Source organism: Mastigoproctus giganteus, chromosome 12 (assembly GCF_048544385.1).
Source record: "Mastigoproctus giganteus isolate SK-2022 chromosome 12, ASM4854438v1, whole genome shotgun sequence".
NCBI lineage: Eukaryota > Metazoa > Arthropoda > Arachnida > Uropygi > Thelyphonidae > Mastigoproctus > Mastigoproctus giganteus.
The window spans coordinates 46841824-46866741 of record NC_143586.1 but is presented as its reverse complement, the minus strand read 5'-3'; the positions used below and the strand labels follow the sequence as shown (position 1 = coordinate 46866741).

General features: G+C 36.3%; 1 protein-coding gene across 3 annotated transcripts in view; it reads right to left on the bottom strand.

Annotated features, from left to right (window-relative positions):
* Nucleotides 1-11861: 11861 nt before the first annotated feature.
* The window catches only part of Actn (alpha actinin), a 307581-nt gene continuing 294524 nt past the window's right edge, over nucleotides 11862-24918 (bottom strand). For all 3 annotated transcript variants that reach the window (XM_090386850.1, XM_090386853.1, XM_090386851.1), the window contains 2 exons: nucleotides 24386-24544; nucleotides 11862-14550 (listed from right to left, as the gene is read on the bottom strand). In XM_090386850.1, the coding sequence (XP_090242976.1) occupies nucleotides 14392-14550; nucleotides 24386-24544 (318 nt within the window). In that variant the 3' untranslated portion in view covers nucleotides 11862-14391. The remainder of the gene's footprint in view (nucleotides 14551-24385; nucleotides 24545-24918) is intronic.

Here is a 24918-nt window from a genome sequence, read left to right as displayed (position 1 = left end):
TGGGGGCCAGGCAATGGGTCCACCACGGCCAATCCATCGACGCCCAAAACGCCTGTGCAAATGGTCACGAACACACCTTCCATAATGGAAAGGTGCCCCGTCATGTTGAAACCAAATGTTGCGTCTCACATTTGCTGGAACATCAAGTAACCCTCGTAGAACTTGTTCAAGAAAGATCCGATATTTAGCAGAGTTCATGCGGGATGGTAGCAGGTATGGGCTGACTAAGCAGTCACTGACCATACCTGAGACTGGACATCTATGTGACAAAGTGGAGATACTTTGGAAGAAAAGGGGATCATTAATTAACCTGACTGCCCTCTTTTGGACTGGGTTTAGAAGCTTTAGAGAGATTTTGCAGGTGCCATCCCCGACTGCTAAATACTGTTGATCTGTCAACCCCCCTGGAGTAGCGTGGTAGATTATGGTCCATTTCCCTCAACATGTATTGTTGAGGCGGCTTACATTCTGTAGTGGATTGATAATGGCTACAATTCACACCTCAGACATGGGAACAATATTCCATGGTAGGGTATATTTGAGATTTGTACAGAGTAGTCGTTTAGAAGAAAAGTAATACTGAGAGTGAAAAAGGAAATCGTTTTGACATTTAAAGGTTTTGTTTTAAACAAAACCTTTAAATGTCATTCCTACAGTTAAATTTAGAGCCTGTTTTGAATTCTTATTTTGCCCATTTACTTGTCTTTTTGTAATAGCTTTTTCAGTGCTTAAAATTAAATTTAATTTCAAATTTAATCAAAAATTAAATTTGAAATTAAAATATCTATTAGAGTGAAGAATAAATTATGTAGGAACTCTGACTTACGGAAATTCTACTTTACGTAAGTTTTTGCCGGCCGGTGCAAACTTAAAAAAAAAATCTTGGAAACATATTTTGCAACCCGTAGGAATAAACTGAGGTATCGTGAAAATATATGAATCCAATAACACTTTTTTCCTTTTTTTTTTTGTAATTCATTCCAAATCCTTGGCAGTTAAATTTTGCTATAATACTAAGCTATTTATCCCTCTAAAGGGTCATATTTATAATGGAAATTGCACTACCCTATGTTCCCGTTATAAGGATTAATTTTGAGCGCCTTTGTGATAGGTGCCTCCGTAGCCAGGCGGGGCAGGAGCAGCAGTGCGTAGCACACGCTTCTTGATTAGACCGGGGTTCGAGCCGGTGATCCACCAAATACGGAGGATGCGGAAAGGTCAGGGAATGACCACTGCATATCCCCGGAACAATATGGCCTTAGTTGCTAATGCTCCTAAAAACCAAATAACAACAGCCTTTGTGATATTTTTCTAAAGCACATTTCTGGAGGTCACGATCATAAAACAATTTGCACTTTCTGGTTTATTGCCCTTTTTTTGTTAGTGCATCTAATTATAAATGGGTAGTATACTCGATCTTATTGCATTTGCCATAATATGCTATTATGGTGAAATGTGTTCCCCTTCACTGAAATTTTCAATCATACAAAAAACAAATTTTCAGAAACGTCTTGTCATTCTTATAATATTGTAATACTTCATTACGTATTACAATGATGAAGGGAAAGCAGCCAACGAAAAGTGAAAGCGGTGGTAGTGCCAGGAAATGAAACAAAATTAATGAAGATGAAAATGATTAAGAAGTACGAAGCAGGACAAAGTTTGTCATCTATTGCAAGGGAATTAGATCTCGCTGCTTCAACAGTGAATACTATTTTAAAGGACAGTGCGCATATAAAAGAACATGTCAAAGGATCAATGCATTTAAGATCAACAGTGATCACAAAACAGCATTCAAGCACTATATTGAAGATGGAACAGCTGTTAATAATATAGATGGAAAATGAGATTCAGAAGCGAGTGCCCCTGAGTCTAATGACCATTCAAACAAAAGCAACAAGTATTTATAAAGATATTAAGGATAACTATGGCAAACCCCAACCCAAGTTCATGGCAAGCAACAGGTGGTTTAATAGGTTCAAGCATTCTGGTTTCCAAAACATTAAAGTATGAGTGAAGTCGCCAGTGCCGATTCTGCAGCTGCAGAGAAATTTTGCAGTGTTGTTAAAAAATTGAAACTGCGTTGATTTCTATTCAACGCAGAAAATTTTTAACATTGACAAGACTGCTCTGTATTGGAAAAAATGCCAGATCGAACATACATTGCCAGGTTTCAAGGCGTCAAAAACCATGCTCTTGCTTGGGGCTAATGCAGCAGGAGATGACAGATTAAAACCACTGCTTGTGTACCATTCTGGAAATCCTCGTGCATTTAAGGGCATCAATAAAGCCACCCTACCCATGCATTTCCGATCAAACCAGAGAGTATGGATAACTATCCCTCTGAGGATTGGTTTAAATGCTGCTTCATTCCAGAGGTTGAAAAATATTGTAGAGACAACGATGTTCCTTTCAAGATTTTGCTTCTATTAGATAATGCTCCCAGCCATCCTATGCATCTAGATGATTTCAAATCAAGTCATATTTCCACCGCCAAACAAGATTTCACTCATTCAACCTATGGATCAGGGTGTTATTTCAAATTTAAAAGCATACTATTTATGCACATTTGCTCAGGCATTGTCTGCAATAGACACTGAGAAAAATTTTATGTTAAGAGACTTGGAAATCTTACAATATTTACCATGCCATTTTAACCATTAATAAGGCCGGGGTGGAAATTACTAAATGATGTTTAAATGGCGCACGGAAGAAAATATGTCCACGGCATGTAAAAGGCTTCGAAGAATTTGAAAAAGAAGAATTATATGAAGAGATTACAGATAAGATTGTAAAGCTTTTTCATTTGGAGGTTGATACCAAAGACATGAAGGAGTTAATAGAGGAAGAAGAGAAGGAATTATCTAACCAAGAACTTATTGACTTGCAGGCAGCAATAGTGAAAGAAGAAAATGCTGACGAAGCTCAAGATGGCAATTGCATCAGTAATGGCGAGGTTTGAGAAAATGGATCCTGACAGTGAACGATTCTTAAAAGTTAAGAGGGGTGAATGCTTGCTTGCTACAAATAAATCTACGATGAAAAGAAAAAAAGCCACTCCAGTAATCCATTAATATGTTCTTTTGTAAGGTTGAGTGAAAGAATGTATTAATGGATGACTGGACGTTCTTTCATAAGGTTGAGTAGCTGACCCCTTCTAAATCTCCACAGCCCTCAACCGGTGCAGCGGCGTAATTATCAGCTGAAGACGTTGATTCTGGCAATGATGCTCGAAAGGTAAAACTTACTGATGTTATGCCTGTCTCCTCTTTTTTTGTAATTTTATAATTTTGAAATTATTTAAATTGCATGCTTTGTAATTTTTCCTGCGGACAAGATAAAAAATTGAATAAATACAATAAATAACTATTTACATGTTCGTCGAACATTTCTTTTTTGATTCAATCAATTCAGCGAGCACAGTTGCAGGTGCTGCCCAAGCATGGGGGAAAATTCCAACTTACGTAGTGTTCTTAGGAAAGCAACTCTTATGTAAGCAACTCTTATGAGGAGTTCTTGTATATAAAACTTTGGCCAGTTTGCATTTGCTTATTCACTGGCATCTTGTATCATTCAAATTTGAAAAATGACCAAATCCTTAGTGGGTTGCATAGTGATTCATTATAATTATTGTATATTTATGATTATTTTGATACCATTTCTTTTAAAATATAATCCAACCAACCACATAAAATAAAAGCAAATCGATCAAATTAAGTGATAATCATGTTGTTGATACTTTAAAATCATTCACATCCTTTTAACTATTTAGGAATTTCTGGTGATATGTTTATAATTAAAGTTTAGCTAAAGTACATAAGTAGGAAACTGAACTACAATTGCTGCTGTGCAGCTGTTTATACTCCTGTATAAGTCTGAAGAATGGCCCTGCACAAACCTGGTTCTATATCTGAAAGGATTTTATCCTCACCTGTATCCACAACATAGGTTGCTTATACGTTATAACAAAAACTAAAATATTTGAAATGCATGGTTTCTAAATAAAAGAAAAACAGTTTTTCATTTATTATGATTTTGGCACATGATGCAATTAATAATAAAGAAATGTACTTTATTGTGAACATTGTCTAAGTAAATAAAGTGTACTTTTTTTGTATTTGAGACAGAAACGAATTCTTCTGAATGAATATCATGCTTCTAGCGGAAATGACCTAGAAAGAGAATTTGAGAAAAAAGTAATGAGCTGAAGTGACCAGTAACATGGTTATAGAGTAGAAAAGACAAAGATGTGGGATGAAACTTTGGTCCCAAAACCACTTGCAGTTGCTACTTTTTTTTTTTTTTTAACAATTCCCAAAAAACTGAGAATGTAGCAGTAAAAACTGCTGTACACTGTTCACTGAACTCTCCCACCAAGTGACAGCATAATGTAACTGCAATTTTTAAATGAATGAAGAGCACAATGCTAAAGTACTGTGCATCTATAGGGTGCTTGAAAATTTAGTGTCTTATAAAAAGCAAAAAAATGATGCAAATGAGAAACATTTTTCAGAAGTCAAATAAATAAACTTAGGATGTATTACTGAGTTAAGTATTTGACCATGGGACACATTTTGCTCCCTCAAGATTGATAGTGACTTCTTACTTTACACATGTTTAAATTATGCCAATTTAAAATAACATGAGGAAACCATGTTTACATACATAAAGTGCCATGAGAGGGGGGGGGGGGGGGAGTACATACCCAAACAATATTCAACCTCAAAAAAACAGGTTTATATTGGAAAAAAATGCCTGATGGCACTTCCTTTCCATTGCTGAAAAGACTGTGCCTAGCTTTAAGGCGGTGAAAGATTGGTTAACACTACTATTTGGTGCTAATATGGAGGTCAAATTGAAACCTGTGTGCATTTACCACTTTCAAAACCCTAGTGCCCTTAAAGGTTATGACAGGTTGTACATGCCTGTGTACTAGTACTCAAATCCGAAGGGTGGATGACTGCTGTTATTTTCAGAAGTTATCTTGAATGTCAGTTATGACCAGAATTGGGAGTGTATTGCAAGGCAGAAGGAATTCCATTCAACAACTCAATTATTCTTGATAATGCCACAAGCCATCCAGCTGGTATTGTTGATGTCTGTTCCAATATCAAGATTGTTTTTTCCCCGGCAAATACAATCTCAGTACTCCAGCCTACGGACCAACACGTGATTAAATCTTTTAAGGCTCAGTATTTAAAGCACATTCTGGCTAATCTAATTGACAAGACTAACTGACCACAAACAGATGAGTATACAACAATATTAGTGAGCCTTCAATATAAAAGATGCTTTAAAATTCATTGATGTTGCATGCCACGCAGTTACATAACTGTATTCAAAGTTTGTGGCATGTAGTAGTAGTGGCACTTTATGCAAGAAAGCAAGTGTAGGAGCTTATGCAGCATCAGCCAAAAAAAAAAAAAAAAAAAAAAATCACACCATACCCTCCAATTGCCTGTCCAGTTCCTCCTTAAATTTATTTAACCTATCAACTTCCACAACGACAGATGGAAGTTTGTTCCAGCAATTAACCACCCGCTGGCTAAAGGCAAATTTCCGCACATCTATTCTACATCTATCCTTTCTTAATTTGAACTTATGTCCCCGTAGGTTCGTATTCTGAACAAGTGGGAGGATCCCATCAGAATTCAGCGTGCTCAACCCATTCAAGGCCTTATAGACCTCAATCAGATCACCGCGCAGGTGCCTAGTCTCCAGCCACTGCAATTTGCAGAACTTAAGCCTCTCTTGGTAAGAGGATCCCTTCATTCCCCTCACCAATCGTGTTGCTCTTCTCTGTACACGCTCAAGCAAATCTACATCCTTCCTAAAATGAGGCCTCCAGACCCGTACGCAGTACTCAAGGCGTGGCCTGACCATTGCCTTATACAGAGGGACAATCACCTCCTTTTCCCTGCTAGCAAAATTCCTATATATCATTGACAAAACCCCATGACCTGCCCTAGCAGCCTGTCTACATTGCTCAGAAAACTTCATATCTGACTGCACAATTACTCCCAGGTCTTTTTCATTTTCTACCACCTTAAGTGTAGTACCACACAGTTGGTACTTTTCTCTGGGGTTACTTCTACCCATATGCAGTACTTTGCATTTGTCAAGGTTAAACTTCAGTTGCCACTTCTTAGCCCATCTGCCCAAATTATCTAGATCCTGTTGCAGTAGCACACTGCCATTACTGTCATTAACAACCCTGCCAACCTTAGTGTCATCTGCAAACTTCGACATTAAGCCTGATATACCTTCATCAATATCATTGATAAATATACAAAACAACAGTGGACCCAACACCGAACCCTGTGGGACTCCACTAATAATATTAGTCCACGAAGAGCAGCACCCATTGATTACCACCCTCTGTCTTCTCCCACTTAACCATCCTTTTATCCATTGTAGCAACTTACCCTTAATACCATTCTGCTCCAATTTGTACAGTAGTCTTCCATGCGCAACAGTGTCAAAAGCTTTCCTGAAATCCAAGTATATGATATCAAAATTATTTTTTGCATCCAGTTCCTTTGTGACCACATCATAATAACCAATCAAATTTGTCAGACAAACTTTCCCTTAACAAACCCATGCTGTGTCTGAATTATTGCTGCAGTCTTGTCTAGATGATCCTGCAATGCATCTTTAACCAGTGACTCCATTATTTTACCCGGAACAGAAGTTAAACTAACTGGTCTGTAATTATTCGTGTCACCCTTCGAACCTCCTTTGTGAATTGGGGATACATTTGCACATCTCCAGTCTGTGGGAACCTCCCCTGAATCCAAGGATGCTCTCATAATTATGGCTAAGGGTTTGCTTAGTTGCTTTGCCGCCTCCTTTAATATAACTGGATAGATCCCATCCGCCCCAGGTGCCTTTCTTATGTTTAACTTCAACAATTTCTCCTCCACTTTGCTCTCAGTTATTACAAAATCATTAAGCACACTGCTACAATTTGATGACCTTCTTCCATTTTCAAACTGTAATGATTCCTCGTGTGAATGTAGATGCAAAATACTCATTCAGTTTGTTTGCTATCTGAGCAGGATCATCAACAGTCCAACCATCGATGTCAAGTGGACCAATCATATTCAGCCCCTTCCTTTTAGAGTTTATATAAGTAAAGAAATCCTTGCTGTTTTTCTTAGCATCTTTTGCCAAAGATTTCTCGTAATCCGCCTTTGCCTGCCGAACCTCCTTTGTGACCTGATTACAGACTAGCTTATATCTGCTACAGGCTTCTGCGTCGCCTGATAATTTATATGCATCCCATGCATTTTTCTTCTCTGTCACGAGTCTCATTAGTTCATTTGATAACCATTTAGGCCTAAACCTTGAACAATATTTCTTCATCGGTATGAAAAGTCTAGTAGCTTCCACGATTAATTCCTTGAATGCTTCCCACTTAGAATTTACTGTTTGTAACATCGTCAGTCGATCCCACTGTACAGAATTTAAAAACTGTCTGAGACCACTGTACTCCCCTTTACGGAAGCAAAAACCCTTTCCTTTACCCCTGACGGTAGTTACCTCTTTGAGTAAATCCCACTTCAGCACACTGTGATCACTGCCACCTAGTGGTTCCTTTATCTGCAAATTCTTAATACACGAATGATCACTGCTGATAACCAGATCAAGAGTATTACTTTCTCTGGTTGCCTCTCGAACATGCTGCTGCAGAAAACAATCATCCAATAAATCCACAAAAGTCTGACTAGTGTGTGAGTGACCAACCCACAAGTTCCAGTCAATATCTGGGAAGTTAAAATCCCCCATTATAAGACATTCTGATTTACTGGCCCACTCTATTTCTCTGTACAATTGTTCATTGTACTCATTCGAGTCATTAGGCCTATAACACACTCCTACTCTTATTTTTGCTTTTGCAGTGCTTATGTCACACCAAACTGACTCAACAGTGCACCGTCCATCTATATCAACTGGATGCACTTCTTTTGATTTTATGTTTTTCTTAATTAACAGCATAACACCTCCTCCCTTTCTGTCCTGTCTATCCTTTCTGTACACATTGTACTCCCCAAATTCCAGTTCTGCATTCCTTATATCTTTGTGACACCACGTCTCTGCTATCCCAACAATATCCGCCTTTGATGTCTTGACCAACACTTCAAATTCATCAAATTTATTTACTATACTTCTAGCATTGGTATACATGCAATCATACATGCTCCTATGCCTATTCCTTGTTACCCTAACACATCCCATATACCCAACTATTCCAGGATGACTGCCATCCGTCCCTGAAACCCCCAACACCCCTCGCTCCAGGTTGCTTCTTATTCTAATAGAAGTTGTGCAAGAATCACCTTCACCTCTGCCTGCGGTTACTGTTAAACTATTAGTCTTTGTATCCCCCCAAGCTAGCAGTTTTCCGACCCACCTAACACTGCCTTGATAGCATCAGCAAATATTCTTGCACCCTTTCTATTTAAGTGTATCCCATCCCTGTAGAAGCAATCTCTCCTGTTAACAAGTACAGTCCAGGCTGAAAAAAATTCTACCCCTTGAGCCTTGCACAATCTTTCCAGGGCCGAATTGATCGACAAGGCTCTCATCATATACTCCCTCCTATCGTGTCTGGGCAGAATTGCAGACACTTTCAAATTCAACCCTAATTCTCGGCTTTTTTTCAACAGTGACCTGTACTTGTTGAGTAATTCTGCCGGTCTCCTACTCTTAATATCATTAGTGCCAACGTGTACAACTATATCACCTTTTGTGCCCTTGAAAGATGATATCCGCTCTACAACGTCATCAACCTGTTATGTCCAGATCTTAGCAACTAATTCAAAGGTTCTGACACTGATGAAGATTATGCACCAACTAAAGACAAATGTGTGAAACTTGTTAAAAAGATCGGGTTCACTGAAGTGGAGGCAACTAATGTCGATGATTTAATTGATTCACATCAAGAATTGTCAAATGAAGATCAGTTTGCACTGGAGCAGCAAGTGAAAGCCCAGAGGTTAAAGAAGAATGGAGCCTGACAGTGAAAGGTATATCGAAAACATTAAATCTTATAGATGAAGGCCTAAATCTGTTAGCTGATGAAGACCCTAACCTTGAAAGAAGCTGTGAAGTGCAATGTAAAGTTATGCTAGAATTTGGTTGCTACTACAAGTTGTTGCATGAGAAGAGGCAATGCGCAAAGCAACTAACTCTGGATTCCTTTTTCAAGCACTCAAGTGAACCCTACCACCTCCTGGGTTAACATAACACTCCCACCCACCACCTATTTGGTCCAAATCTGAGGGAACATCTGACCATGATGATGCCTCTCATCAATCTGCCTAAGGCCTCCTCCACCCCAATCTCTCTCTCAATTGTTTGTGTTGTACTGTATATGTTGGTTATAGTAAACATACTTTTTCTTACTGTGCAAAAAAAAAAAAAAAGTAAATCAATAAAGACAAATGAATCTCTTTGGTTCTCATCGTTTTCTTTAGTGGCCAGTCGTCTTCCAACCAAAGAAAATGAATGGTACGTACTAGTAGGGTAACTTAGCTAGATGTGAGAGTTACTTTCGTAGGCCTATTATCACATTTTTTTTGTGATGATTTACATTATCCATGAATTTAAGTTGTGCAAGACGTTCTGGAATGTAACCCCCGTGTAAATTAAGAAGTCACTGTCAACGTCTTTTTATGGCTGGATATAGAACCAAGCTAAGGTTCCCCATATATCAAAGTGCAATCTCCTTTTTGCATGTTCATCAAGTTAACTGATTTATCATGTTGCTTCTCAATATCTGGCAAGTGCCAGTAGGTGGTGAGCCACCCGATATGCTACCTAGTATTTCCATAATGTCAGGTGCAGGTAGAAGGGGTCGTACAATAATGAACAAGAGAATTGTTATCAACATGCCATTTTAAGTGACATACCTGCATTTTTGCAGGCAATGGCACACGAAATGGCATAAAATTAAAAAAAACTTTCATATTTGCATATTTTTTTTATATACACTGAGTGATCACTGAATTATGACCACCCTTATGAAAACTGAATGTGACCCATTGACCACGTGAGATATGAGAGTGTGCAGTTAGTCAGCCTAAGTAGCATAGATAAGGTCTCAGTGGTTCAGTAGGTAGTAAAATTCCGAGCATGATGGGTAAAAGGAAGGATTTATCGGACTTTGATAAAGGACAGATTGTGGGAGCTCGATGAGCGGGTGCTTCGATTTCCTAAACAGTTGAACTGGTGGGGTGTTCGAGAGCTGACGTTGTTAAAGTGTACCAGGACTGGCATCAAAATGGTCAAACAACGACCTGATGGCAAAACTGCAAAGGTCAGTGAAAGGTTGATGTTAGAGGTGAGCGCCGGGTCCGATGACTCGTATAGATGAACAGGCGCAGCATTGTTGAAGAGTTGGCTACCCAACACCACATGAACCAACCCAGAACAATGGCATGACCATGTATTGCACATATGGGCTATACCAGCAGATGACCCTATGGCATCCTCTCCTAACCAAGGTTCATTGGCGTAACACACTTGCCTGGTGCAAAGAGCATGCAAGTTGGACATTAGAAGACTGGAGGAACATGTGCTGGTTGGATGAGTCACATTTACTCCATGTCGTGTTCAGATTTGGCATCAACGGCATGAGGCTCTTCATCCATCATGCATGGTATCAAAAGTGCAGGCTGGTGGAGGCGGTTGTATGGTGTGGGGCATGTTTCACTGGCAGGAGCTTAGACCCCTGGTGCATATGGAACAACGTATCACTGGTCTCTGCTATTGTCAACTGCTTGCTGACTGTGTATACCCTGCTATATTACACTTTTCCCTGAATGGCGATGGTGTCTTCCAAGATGTCAATGTGCCGAGTCATTGGGCACTTTATGTGCAGGAATGGTTTGAGGAATACAGTTCTGACTTCCAGTATATCGATTGGCCTCCGAAATCAATCACATAGAGCACTTGTGGGACATTATGGAAAGGCATATCAGGTGTCTGGATACACCAATATGCCTCCATACCTGCATTGCTAAGCTGCATTACACACAGCTTGGTTGGCCATACTTCCCGAAAGCTTCCAACATTTTGTTGAATCGATGCCACGTCAGATAACTGCTGTACTGAGAGCAAAAGTAAACCTACGAAGTATTAGGTGGGTGGTCATAATTCAGTGATCACTCAGTGTACAGAAAATGAAAAAATAGGATTACTTTTCAAACACACTGTACCTTAACCAAAAAGTTTTCTTTTACTCCAAAAATCTGGATGGGCTATGTCTTAATGAAAAAAAAAAAAAAAAAGTCTTAAATGCTGGTTTACTTCACATCATCTGTTGCTTTATTGATATGAACTTTTTTTTTTTTTTTTTTTTTTTTTTTTTGCTATTTACATGTGTAACAAAGCTCATCCAATCTCTGGGAATTTTAACATGGATATCTTACACATGTGTCCATGCAGTGTTTCATATTAAGAGAGCCAGGGAATCGGATAAATTCCTCACATGCATAAATATGTTAACTGGAGTTGCCAGTCAGTACCCTTAAAAGAATTTTTACAATTAAGGTCAGCAAACCAGAACACCCAATTTTTTCCTCCCTGAGCCATATTTACAAGGAAAATTCAAGTGGAGAATTCAGTCACTATAAGGAGATGGAAACATACAAACAATCCTACTTGAATTTCAAGACAAAGCAATCAATAGGGAATGCATGGTTGTCATTCATTAATACTATTTTTAAATGAATTTAGGGAAAAAAAGTGATTATATATATATATATATATATATATATATATATCTCACTATTAATTAACACACTATTAAATAACACACACTAATATTTTTGTTCAAGAAAAGATAAATGCAAAAGCAGTTTTTGTACATTTATTTGACAAATTACACAATTCCTTTCTCGGCAGTGATTTCAGTACCTGACCTTGTTTATGTATGGTAAAGGATTTTAATTTCTACCAAAACAAATACATACACAAAAATCCAAGTATGACGCACTACTTTTAGAACACCACACATGGCAAATAAATATTTTAAAGAAAAAAGGATGGAAAATTTTATTCTAAAGTGATATTCCACTTTTAATTCATGGCATTCCCTATAGTTAAAATATTATAGTCTAATAGAATTTTTCCCCTCTCCAAAAATCAAAGAACTGGATTAGAATCATTTTAACCTTCTTGCTTTGCAATGACTAAAATATATTATATGCACTTTGTTTTCAAAGCAATCCTTTCATATTTTGCTGATTATTATTGTATATATTTAATTTTTACATTTAAAAAAAGATTTTTAATATATATTCTAACTTCATTATGCAAATTTCAGTTATTCTATCAATGACAGATTTAAACAGAGGCAGTATTTTTGGGCATGTTTATATTATAATCTGATACAGCAGGATTAAAAAAAAATCCATAGAGAATAATGTAATTTACTTTTGATATGTCAGTGTATATAAAGACTAAAAGCCTAAATGGTATAGTGTCAAAAATTACTACAGAATTTATTATATCATTTCATTAGATAATACCACTATTAGGGGCATAAAGGAAATTAGGATAACCAGAAAACATTAAAAATAGAGAAGTTGCCACAATTTGCAAGTTGCTGATTTGCACATCTAATCACCACAGAGAGACTTTCAAAAAACAATTTTGAAATGAACATACAAAATTATAGTATTTATCTAGATGTTTATTATCAAGGAAATAAAAAAACTGGATCCTTTTACAACAGAAATGAAATAATATTCAGGTGCAGGTGCTTCAAGCTTATCATCACTTGAGATATTCTATTATCTAAGTGGATAATGTATCTCCCTCTCTCTGCTATCTTTTTTCCCTTCCATTTATATCAGTAGAGCAGAACAAAAATCTGCAGTAATGTTGTATGAAGTAACAGTGCATGTTTTTTTTTGTGGGGGGGGGGGAGTATTTAAAAAAAAATTGTTTCGTGATAAAGTTGATAAAAATTTATGCCTCAAAATGTGCTGTATAAAAAAAATCCCATCTTAGTCCCTTTAGTTATTAAGCCAATACATTGCATTAATCTGTGGCAAGGATTTTTTAATGAATGTGTGAGCAACCAAATGCACTTACACAGACATGCACTATACATATATACACACACACACATGCCAGTCTTTCTACAGGAAGTAAATATTTGCCACCAATACCTTGTCTGTTTAAACTGTTAGAACTTGGAAGACTAGGAATCTTCACATAATCCAAATCAAAAAATATGAAAATGCTCAAAAAAAATTTTTTTTTTAAGTGTACTTATTTTAAAATTATAACAAAGGTATACACACAATAAAAATAACCCAGTAAATAGCTTTCGTGCATTGGATGATTTTAATTCATAATATGAACAAATATTCTTATATAATAGATAGCAAGATTTTATTAGTATACTATTTTAAATGTATATAGTTAAGAGAGAAATTAAAATAGCTTCTCCATCACTGCAGATCCTTAAACTTATAGGTCTTTATGTTAATAAAAGTATCAAAAGGAATTTATTTCTAATTCTTAGCAAGACATTAACTATAAAATTTTGATACAGAATACCAATGATAAAAAGCTGAAATTTAAATTTTAAAAAATAAATACCCTGAAACTTTTAAATCACTATTTAAAAGTTCAAGGTGACTAAATTTATTGAAATTTCTTTTTTATATGAGTATTATACAGGTAACAAAATCAAAAGCAGTCATAAGAATATTACAACAAAGTGTTTCTATTAGTGATGCTGATAGTTAGCACATTCATTTCCAACAAACACAAGAGGCAAAGTACACTTGTTTTTTTTTTTATTACAGGTTTTTAGAGATACAAGGGAAGCTCCAGGCACAATTTGGATGAGAAAAAACCTGCTGCACGTGATGAATATATCAAAGTTGACTTGATGACTGTATCTAAAATTTGCAAAAACTGGCTACATCACAGAACTGCAGTCTCTCCGCTTTGAGCATACGTACATACATATATGTACGTACTGCAAGATGAGCAAGGCATCAACACAGACAGAACAAGAAAAATTTAAGTTACTTGGGACACAACCAGTTCTTAAGCCATACTACAGCTATATCAACCAGGCCTCTGTGGAGAACTTCCTTTGGTTTTTCATTCAGGCGACAGGTCTAGACTAGCTCCCTTACTGGTGATATGGAAGACTGCTCTGTGCAGAATGTCCAGAATGTAAATACTCACATGCACTCACGCACACATGCACGCACGCACATGCAACCACACACACATACATACATACATACACACACACACACACCACATACATACACAAGGCACAGTTGTCTGCAGTAAAATCTAGATGCTGTGACCAGATCCTTAGGATCGTACAAGAAGAGAGGCTGCTTTCACTGTAACTTACAAATCACTTTCTCCATACAGTGCTGTAGAAAATGACATATAATCAAGTGCACCAGGAATGGCTCCAAGTCCCTTGTAGGGTGCCATTCTCTGAATACAGTATTCTGCTTGATCTGGAGGAAGTTCACGGCGTAGCTCCTCAGCAGTGATGAAAGGCTGCAAAAAATAAAATAAATACCTTACTACTATCTATAATAATGTTATCAAGAAGTACATATGTATAGACATTTATTTACATGCTGTTGATGATGACTATCTAAATGTGTTAACATTATCATTATTAACATTTATCATAATCAGTAAACGGACTGGCACTGTTCATTATGGTCTTGTACATATCAATTTATTTCATATCAGTTAAAATATTTTAAATTAAGGAAATTTAATCTACAGCCAATGAGAAGGTGGTACTTATGTTTAGAAATATTGTGTAGCAAAACTCATAAGTAAAGAATTTTTACTGTTAAATTTTAAGTCATGCAATTGTGTTTGAAACATTGTACAGTAAGCAGTGTTTGCAGATGTCTGAAATTTTATTTGCATACAAGACTTAAAATTGTGCTCTAAATTAACTCGTCATACAATAATACATTTAGTAATTTGAATTAAAATAACTGAACTGTGTTCACTATAGCAAAATCTGGTGTAAGCAAACCAATTTCCTTAACTAGGGAATCTATTCACTGAGAACAAACATTCAGTGGCTGTTACTTCAAAATTTCCATAATCACAGATTATTCACTTGTCTCTTCTTTTGTGCCAATAAATAAATGCCCAAAAGTCTTATTTTAGTACATATTTGTTCATTTATGATAGAAAAAAAAATGCTAATGTAATATCTTAAAGTATTGCCAGAATTTCAGGTATTATGTGTAATCTTATTTTAATAAGAATAGAATAACGTTAACAAATATTAGTAATGACAAAGCTAAGATTTTATTGCACCAACAATGAAGTTTTGGGTGGGCCTGTTTTATGTAATTTGAACTCAGGTGACATAGCCTGCTAGATACAGATTTTGTAAACTTATATGGAGATATCAATTCTGTTATGACTCTTAGTACCTTTCAGCAGAGTTATAGTACATGGGGTGTGGAGTTATCCTGTGCAACGATAGTCTATTTTTTCTAAGTCGTGTTTACAGTTTGTGATGTTTTTATTATTACTACTTCATGGTATCAAAAGTCCCACTGCACAGGATGCCATGCTTGATCCGATTTTTTTAAGCACTGGTGCTTGCAACATGGCTAAATCATTAAGTTATGCTGATATGATTATACAAGCAGTTAACTCTGAGAAACAAAAGTTTAGTTTCTGCTCTTGACAGGACTATTCTAGTCAACATATTTCCAAAAAGGTTGGTTGTAATCAGTCTTCTGTGTGAAAAATTCTTAAAAAAAAAAAAAAAAAAAAAAAAATATTCAGGCTGAAGTAGATTAGTGCTCTAGAACAGGACAGACATTTAAAATGTCTAAGCCTCTGTGTTCATCTTGCAAACTAGCTCCACAGACCTAAAAGCCACATGGAAAGAAAACATGGTGTAAAGACAAGCAAAAGAACCATCTGACAAAGGATTTTCATGACTGTGAAGTACATTATCTTTACAAGAAGCCCTTACTGACAAAGTCCATGATTAATAAACACCTAACCTGAGATGAAGAATATGCTAGTTGAACAACTGAGCAGTGTAAATCTGTAACCTTCTCTCACAAGTCCAAATTTAATCTCCATGGGTCAGATGGGAACCTTACATTCATTACAGCCTCAATGAAGCTTATCAACCTGACCACTGAATCATAAGTGAAGTGTCCATTGAGCCAGATTGTTTGGGAAATGCATAATAAGCAAAGAAGTGGTGGAATATACTTTGTAAATGATACTGTTAATGGTGGTCTTCAGCCTTTTATCAGACACTGCTTGAATGAAACAAACCATTTTCCAGCATGACTATGCCACTTGCCGTACTGTAGACAACGTAAGTAACTACATTACATAGAATCATTATGTGCTGTTTTCAGTATGTTAATGATTAATTTGCACCAAACACTGTACAGTTTGATCTTTAAGTGAAGAATTTCACGTGAGATTCCCATATCCAATCCTTACTGTGAACTAGCCTACATTTAAAGTCCACAGGACCAGAAACTGCTGGCATGTTGAGACAGCAAATGCTGAAAGGAAGTCATCAAACAATATAAAATTGCAATTGCAAAAAAACATTTAGTTTTATTTGATTTTGTTGGTCCATCCGGCCCAACAATGAAAATGCTATTCTTTATTTACCTACAAATTTATATTACAACCTTATTTTTACTTGCATTAGTTTTCCCCACCCCCTAAACTAATATTAATTTTAAACATTGGTCATGACAGAAAGGTGTTCACAGGCCATAGTGTATTTCTGTCTACATAGCTATTAATAAGATCATTAACTTATTAAGATCACATCTTATATTTCTATCATTATACATTTCATATTGTGAAGGGATTCACAATATGAAATGTATAATGAGCTATAGCACTAACAGTATATTAATTATTTATTTTAAGTTAATGAAAATATATATACAACACATTAGTATTAGTAATGGCCACATGGTGCAAGAAAGCCTATGGCTTATGCCACACCAACCAAAAAAAAAAAAAAAAAAAAACCCTGAATAAAACAATGATAAAAAAATAAAATAAAAATAAATAAATAATAATAATTAATAAAAGAAAAGGAAATTAAATCTATCATCCTATGCGCTTCCCTCACCCGAAGGTACTATCCAGATGACCTTTGAATTTCCCCAAACTGTCAGCCTCTACCACCCATGTAGGCAACTTATTCCAGTAATTTATAACTCGCTGGCTAAAATAAAACTTCCTGCAGTCCAATCTAAACATTTCCCCCCATAACTTGAATTTATGTCCCCTAGTTCTAGCATCATTTATAATCTTGAAAATTTCGTCCTCATTCATTTTACTGATTCCTAGTTTCCAAACTCTGCAACTCACATATTCAAAGTCTTTCTTCATAAGGACACCCTTTTGCCGATCTCACCAGGCGAGTTACCCGTCTTTGCACCCTTTCAAGAAGCTCGATGTCTTTCTTTAGGTGCAGTCTCCATACTTGAACATAGTATTCCAAGTGTGGTCTAACAAAAGCCTTATATAATGGGATTATCACGTCCCTATTTCTACTTGCAAAAGTTCGATAGATCATCGATAGGACACCATGGGCCTTCCTTGCAACCTGTTTACAATGCTCAGAGAATTTCATATCTGACCGTATCGTAACACTCAAGTCCCTTTCCTCCAGTACTGGGTTTAGTTGAACTCCACCAAGTGAATAAGTTATTTTGGGATTACTGTTTCCCAGGTGTAATACCTTACACTTTGTTGGATTAAAGCATAGCTGCCATTTTTCTGATCATTCCTGAAGTCTATCTAGGTCTCTCTGAAGAAGCTCAGCTTGACACAGATCATTAACTACTCTATAAATTTTAACATCATCTGCAAAGTAAGACATCACACCCTCTATTCCTTCATCGATGGTGTTTATGAAAATTAAAAACAACAGTGGTCTTAATACCGATCCTTGGGGAACCCCACTTCTTACCTTAACCCAATCTGAGGAATAGCCATTTATCACAACCCTCTGCCTCCTGCCCTGAAGTCATCCTGCTATCCATCTAAGGATTTTCCCGGTGATTCCAACCTGTTCCAGCTTATAAAGCAACCGCTCATGTGGGACTGAGTCAAAAGCTTTGCTGAAATCTAAATAAACAATGTCGAAATTATTCCCTAAATCCAGCTCGTGAGTTACCCTTTCAAAATAGCGAACCAGATTTGTTAAACATGATTTTCCCTTTACAAAAACCATGCTGAGTATCCTTGAGAATTTCAGTTCTATCCAAATGATCCTGAATTCCACCCTTGATCATTGCCTCCCATGATTTTCCCTACCACTGAAGTCAGACTGACAGGTCGATAATTTCCCACTTCACTCTTAGAGCCACCCTTATGTATGAGAGAGACATTGGCACTTTTCCAATCCAACGGAATCTCCCCAGAGTCTAGTGATGCTCACATAATTAGCCTCAATGGTTTAATGCACTCATTTGCCACCTCCCTTAATATTATAGGGTATATTCCATCAACTCCAGGAGCCTCACTGGCCTGTAGGCTCAAAAGTTTTTCATTAAATAATCTTGCGAAATTTCAATATCATTAATTACATATTTTTCAACTTCGCTCCCACAATTTCCCATTGCCACAAAAGGTTTTTCATTTGTAAATATCGATGCAAAAAACTGTTGAGTTTCTGCAACGGCAGCTGGTGTATTTAATACTATCCCCTTTCCCTTACGTAAAGGTCCGATCTGGTTTGTCCAGCTCTTCTTGGCATTTATATATGTGAAGAATTCCTTATCCTCCCTCTTTGCTCTGTTTGCTAGTGATTTCTCATAAACTGCCTTTGCCTGTCAAACCTTTTCTGTAGCTCTATTACAGATCATCTTGTAGCTGTTATATTTTCTGTAGCTCTATTACAGATCATCTTGTAGCTGTTATAGGCTTCACTACTTTTTATTGCTCTGTAACCTTTCCATGCTACCTTTTTCTGCTCAAGTAATGTGGCAACTTCACTATTCATCCAACTTGGAACCATCTTCGTGGAGTATTCTTCAAATAGGCCTCTGGGGTTGGGTATACTCATACTATAATTTTTAGTGTTTTCCACCAACCATGGAATAAAACGAAAGACGAAAAACCCAAATTTTTTAAAATATTTAATATTTACAATAAATGATTTACAAACAAAATATTACTGATAGTAATTTTAAAATAAAATAAAACAACTGTGATATACAAGATAATAATAAAATGCCGAATTTAAAATGCAATAAAATATACTGGGTTAAAAGCACTAAAATACTAACTGAAGCTTTCAAAGGCTTCTGCCTTCTTTCTCAACAGTGTAATTTCTGTTCTGCGGTGCATCATTAAATACCAGCAGGTTGATGGTGCATCTCACGTGAACGTGTACTGTTCCCGTCAGAACCGGAAGTGGCTCGGGAGCGTTTCAGGCAAAAACGTTCATCCCCTCCAAGGATTACCGCCTCAAAGAGGGGATGAATGCGTGTGCCCCTATCTCTATTTATATTTTTCTCAGTACAACTAATTCGCAAGCTCTCGAGCCACTTGCGGTCCCAAAATCTATGCGCCCGATCAGTGATGACCGCTTCATCTGGGGAGATTTGATGTTGCTTCTCCCAGAAATGTTCAGCTATGGCGGATTTGCCATAGTCTGCATTTCTTATCGCATTTGTGTGCTCCCCCAGACGATCCTTGAGACGCCGTTTTGTTTCTCCCACATAACACTCCCCACATTCCGGGCATTTAATACTGTATACGACCCCACTTATATTTTCATTTAAGACAGGGTCCTTCACCTGTGACACGATTGTGTGCAGCTTCCTGCCTGGGAGCTGCACACAACGTGTCTGGTAATTCCTTAATACGCGAGCTAAACGCTCGGATAAACCCGGATAGTAGGGAATGTATTCGTGGAGTATTTTTTTAATGGTAAATACGCATTCAAGGAATCTGTGATTAATGTTTTAAAAGCATACCACAGTTCAATTGTATTCATTCTATATATAAGCATTTTTATAAACAAACACATTGTACACTGTGTTTGCTTATATAAATTGGTATTCAGTTTTCTAACAGTAAATGTGTTAGGCATAGATACAGTACATCAATTTAACTAATGCAAGGTCTCAATCTATGTATTATACCTTAATTAAATAATGTATTTATGAGGACAACACATCAGGATCTTGTGTAGAATCCACTCATCACGCAAAAAAAAAAAAAAAGCTATTTAAATTAATCTATATTTTTATTAACTCCATCTGCACCTCAGACTGGCCAACTCAGCTAACTAAATCCAGAAAACAATGTCATTAAGGTTCGTTAATGGAAACTAAACTTGGAACTTTCCAAATGAGCATTGAGTGAAAAAGTTACTATACTGCCATGGAGATCAAGTGTTTATTGCTAATGGCTTACTCTCAAAAATGCAAGTACATGTTGTTGTTATTTAGAATTAGCAAAATAAATAAGGCAAATCTACCATGTGTTTCATGGTCAGTCTGCCTGTTTTGCAGACAAAAAAACTATGCACTCTACTTGGAAGGACAGCATTCAAACCCAGACCTTTTCTGTATGGTGCAGGAGAATAGTAATTGTAATCCCTGTGCTGGTCACAAGGTACCAATATATGTAATGGTCCCTACACGTAAAATGATTTTGTATGATTGAATAGAACTATTATCAACAACAGCTTACTACTTCAACATTCCCTGGACTCTCCTTGAATCTGATCATCAAAGTAAATTTATAGAAAAATTCAGAACTGCAATAATAGGTTTAACTATTTGATTGTAACCATGTCTTCACAAGAAGAGAAAATAGTTCTGGTTATTGTGAGTAGATTGACAAGTTTTAACCACATTAGAGGAGGTTTAGTGGAAGGCAGAGTTGCAACTTTTTAAAAATCTCTAAACCACAGATGAATGGTGGGGGGGGGGGGGGAAGAAATCCTAAAAGTTTTCATCATGTAAAATATATATTTTTCTAGATTACTTTCTAACTAAAAAAAAAAAAAAATTATTTGTTAAATGTTATTTATTAGGAATAAAATTACTAAAGGACTTTTGGGATAACTATTTACTTGTGTAGATTTCCAATTTCTAGTTTAGGACCTCATCAATGCCTTATTTTAAAACAGGGATCAGTATAGAAATAAAAATATAATTTTTTGGAGAATTCCAATGCAGAATGTAATCAATTACTTGCCTGCCTAGTTTGGCTTTTAAGTTTATCTCATATTTTATGTAACTACAAATATTTTATTTTAAAACAGAAATACACTTGTAAAAAATTGTGATAAGTTGATTTCATGATGTTTATTTTTTAAAGTAGCTTATATAATGAGAAGGGCCACCAGCCCCTGGTTTAAAATATTGGGGTACAAGTAGTAAATAGTTTCGCACATTATACAAGGTATGGCAATAAAATTCCAGGGCTGGTGCTGGAAAAAGAAAACAAAGTAAAGGAGCTCAAAAATGGTTTTATTTTAATTCAAGGTTGATTGAATAAAACCTGATTGAAATGTCTTCACAACAAATGGGAGGGGAGCATTATCATGCAACAAGAACCAGTTGCCTTTCTCTCAAAATTGTGGCCTCACCCAGGAAATGCACTTCAATAGTATTTGAAGCACTTGTGTGTAGAACGCAGCATTGACACTCGCTCTCGCTCTCTCTCTCTCCCCCCCCTTCAGGTACAAATTCCTTGTGAATCATACCCTGTTTGTCGAAAAACATGATCAGCATTGTCTTGATCCTGGACTTCTATAAACAAATCTTTTTGTGCTTATGATTTTGAAGCCCACTACATGCTCTGACACTGTCTCTAGGTTGTATTGAAACATGCAACACTCATCTGCAGTGACAATACAATCAAGGAAATTAGGATTGTCCTGCTGACAAGTCTGGATGAGGTCTTTGTATGATGACACTCTTTGTTGATTCTGCTCATCTGTGAGACCGTGGCATAAATTTTGCAAAGCCCTTCCTTTTCCCTAAATCTTCATGCAGAATTTGACAAATCATTTCCTAATTCATCAGAAAACTCACTCATTCAACATCATTCTGGCTGATAGGTTGATGTAAGTCAGACAAAGATCTCTTTCCACAATTTTCCGAACTTCTACATTTCTGTTCAAGAAGCTGACAGACACCCACTTCTTGGTCATTGTGAACATCCTCCCATCCATCTTTGAACCACTTATACCATACAAACACACTGGCATGACTTCAGTTTCATCACACAAACAGTTTTTAACACTTCACATGTTTCCGTTGCAGATCTTCTCAGTTGAAAACAAAAGTTGATATTCGTTTGTTGCTCCATTGCAAAATCTTGATATGGAATGTTAATGCCACTAATGAAACTGGCTGTTACTTGCAACATGTCAGCCTACTGGATAATCTCTACCATCTGTTGGAGCAAGTTTGAACTACAACATAGCACTTCCATTTATTTTCAAACTCATCAAATATGACCACAATAGCACCAGTCTGGGAACTTAATTGTCATACCTTGTATACATTATAAAAATGCATATTATAACTAGAATAATAATGCATTTGCTTCAAAATGGAATGGAAATACACCTGGTCGTCGACTTACGACCGGCCGCACTTACGACCACAAAAAAAAAAAATAATAATAAATTAATTAATCGATGACGGGAGGCCTGAAGACAGCACCAGGCACATACACCCAGTCACTCTCTCTCACATACACCCAGTCGCTTTCAAGTATCTGTTGCGTGTGGTGTATTAATTAAAATTCTACTGAAATACGCATAAAATGTTTAGTAAAAGGAAAATGACTTCATCTACATATACGCCAGCTAAAAAGTCAAGGAAAACTATTGATTTAGAGTGTAAAATGAAAATTATCCAGCGGTATGAAGGCGGAAAGAAAGTGAATACGATAGCATGTGACTTGAAGTTATCACATTCCACGGTATTGACGATACTTAAGGACAAAGAAAGAATTCGGGAAGCTGTGAAAGGTTCTGCACTTATTAAGTCTACAATTTTAACCAAACAACGACAGGAACCCATCCATGAAATGGAGAAATTGTTGTTTATGTGGATGGAAGATTTAATACAAAAAAATACACCCATGAGCCTTCACACAGTGCAAGCAAAGGCTAGAAGTTTGTTTCAGTTTAAAATCATGTGCCAGAGACGATTACACAGAAGATTTTCAGGCTAGTACTGGGTGGTTTAAGCGTTTTTAAAAAAAGATTTTCTTTGCATAATGTCTCTATAAATAAACATTTCCTACCTCAACCCAAGAACATGGCCCTGACGATGCACAACCCAGCACAAGCAAAGATTGAAAATTGATTTTGTAAATTTCATTTGTATTAATTTTTACATTAATTTTAGATTGTATTTTTGTGTTTACAGTACATTATGTACAATATAATTATAGATTGTAGTTTTGTTTTTTTATAAAAAGTATGAATAATAAACCAATTAAAATGTAGAGAACGTTTGAATTTAACCTCATAGAGAGAGAGAGATAGCCTAGGCGTAGAAACGAAGGTATATTCAGTATCGCTAAGTAAAAGATAAAAACATTACCGTATTTAAAATGAAAAATAAAAGATTATAAAAATAAATCATAAAGATGATAACAAGATTAGAAAGGTTAAAAAATACTGTTAATAAATATATGGCCGACATACGACCAGATTGACTTACGACCTGTCAGTCAGAACGGAAGTCGGTCGTAAGTCGACGACCAACTGTAATTTTTTTTTCTCTACCATTCTATGACCAAGAAACCATAAAACATAGAGCTCAATCATGATATGCTTAAACTCAAGGATGCTAAGTCAAATAGAGAGAGAGGTGGCAACTGCTATCCACCTGAATATGTCATAACAATTATCAAAAAAAAAAAAAAAAAAAAAAAAAAAATGGAGAATCTGTTATGTAGAAGCATTTTTTTTTTTTTTGGAATTATTTGAGTCTCTTTATTTTCTCAAGGTATGCTTAATATCAATGGTTATCTCAACAACTACAGATATGGTCCTTTTCTCTTCAACAGAATGTTAATTGTTTCCTTCTATACTACAGATACTATGCAAGAGTGGCTACTGGAAAGCAGCATCTGAACTCTTCAATGTCTGGCCCTCGGTATCACTGAGCTGCTCTATAACATTTTGAGTAGTTGCCTTTACACCTTTGAGTGTAAAGGCAACAAATTGCTTCTGGGTTCACCTGATCATAAAGAGGATAACTATAAACATAAGAGTATCATATAACCAAATGGTGGTCATACACTTTTTGGCAATGTAGTGTGTGCATGTATTAATTATACAACAATAAACTTATATAATTTTAAAGTTTACCTTATCTCCAGCCAAAATTCTAAAGGAATCAATAATCTGTTCAGCCGTGTCAGAATCGGTACTTTCACGGGTCATGAAGTCCAAGAAAGCATCAAAGTGAACATATCCAGTATTGTTAGGATCAACAATGCTCATTATCCTCCTAAAATCAGCTTCACCCTAGATAAGGAATAAAAAATAATAAAAAAAACCAGAAAAGGTTCACCATAATAAATGCATAAATTGGGCATAAGAAAAGTCTAGCCCATATATTTTTCCCTCCTCTAAGACTACCACATCGGTCAAGATTTTTTGCAGCTCCGGTGAACGCTAAGTTTTCATTTATATTTAGTCGTTTTACTGACTTAATTGTTTTACTAAATTATTTTCTATAAGTAGCTTTATAGTTCTAGCCAAGCTCTGTGGTTTATTTTGAATTTAGATAGTGATTTTGAAAGTTAATACTTAGTGTCTGTAGATTTTACGTTTGTAACTTGCTGCCATTATGATATGATACAGAATACCGTAAGGTTTAACGTAAAACTAAATAGCGA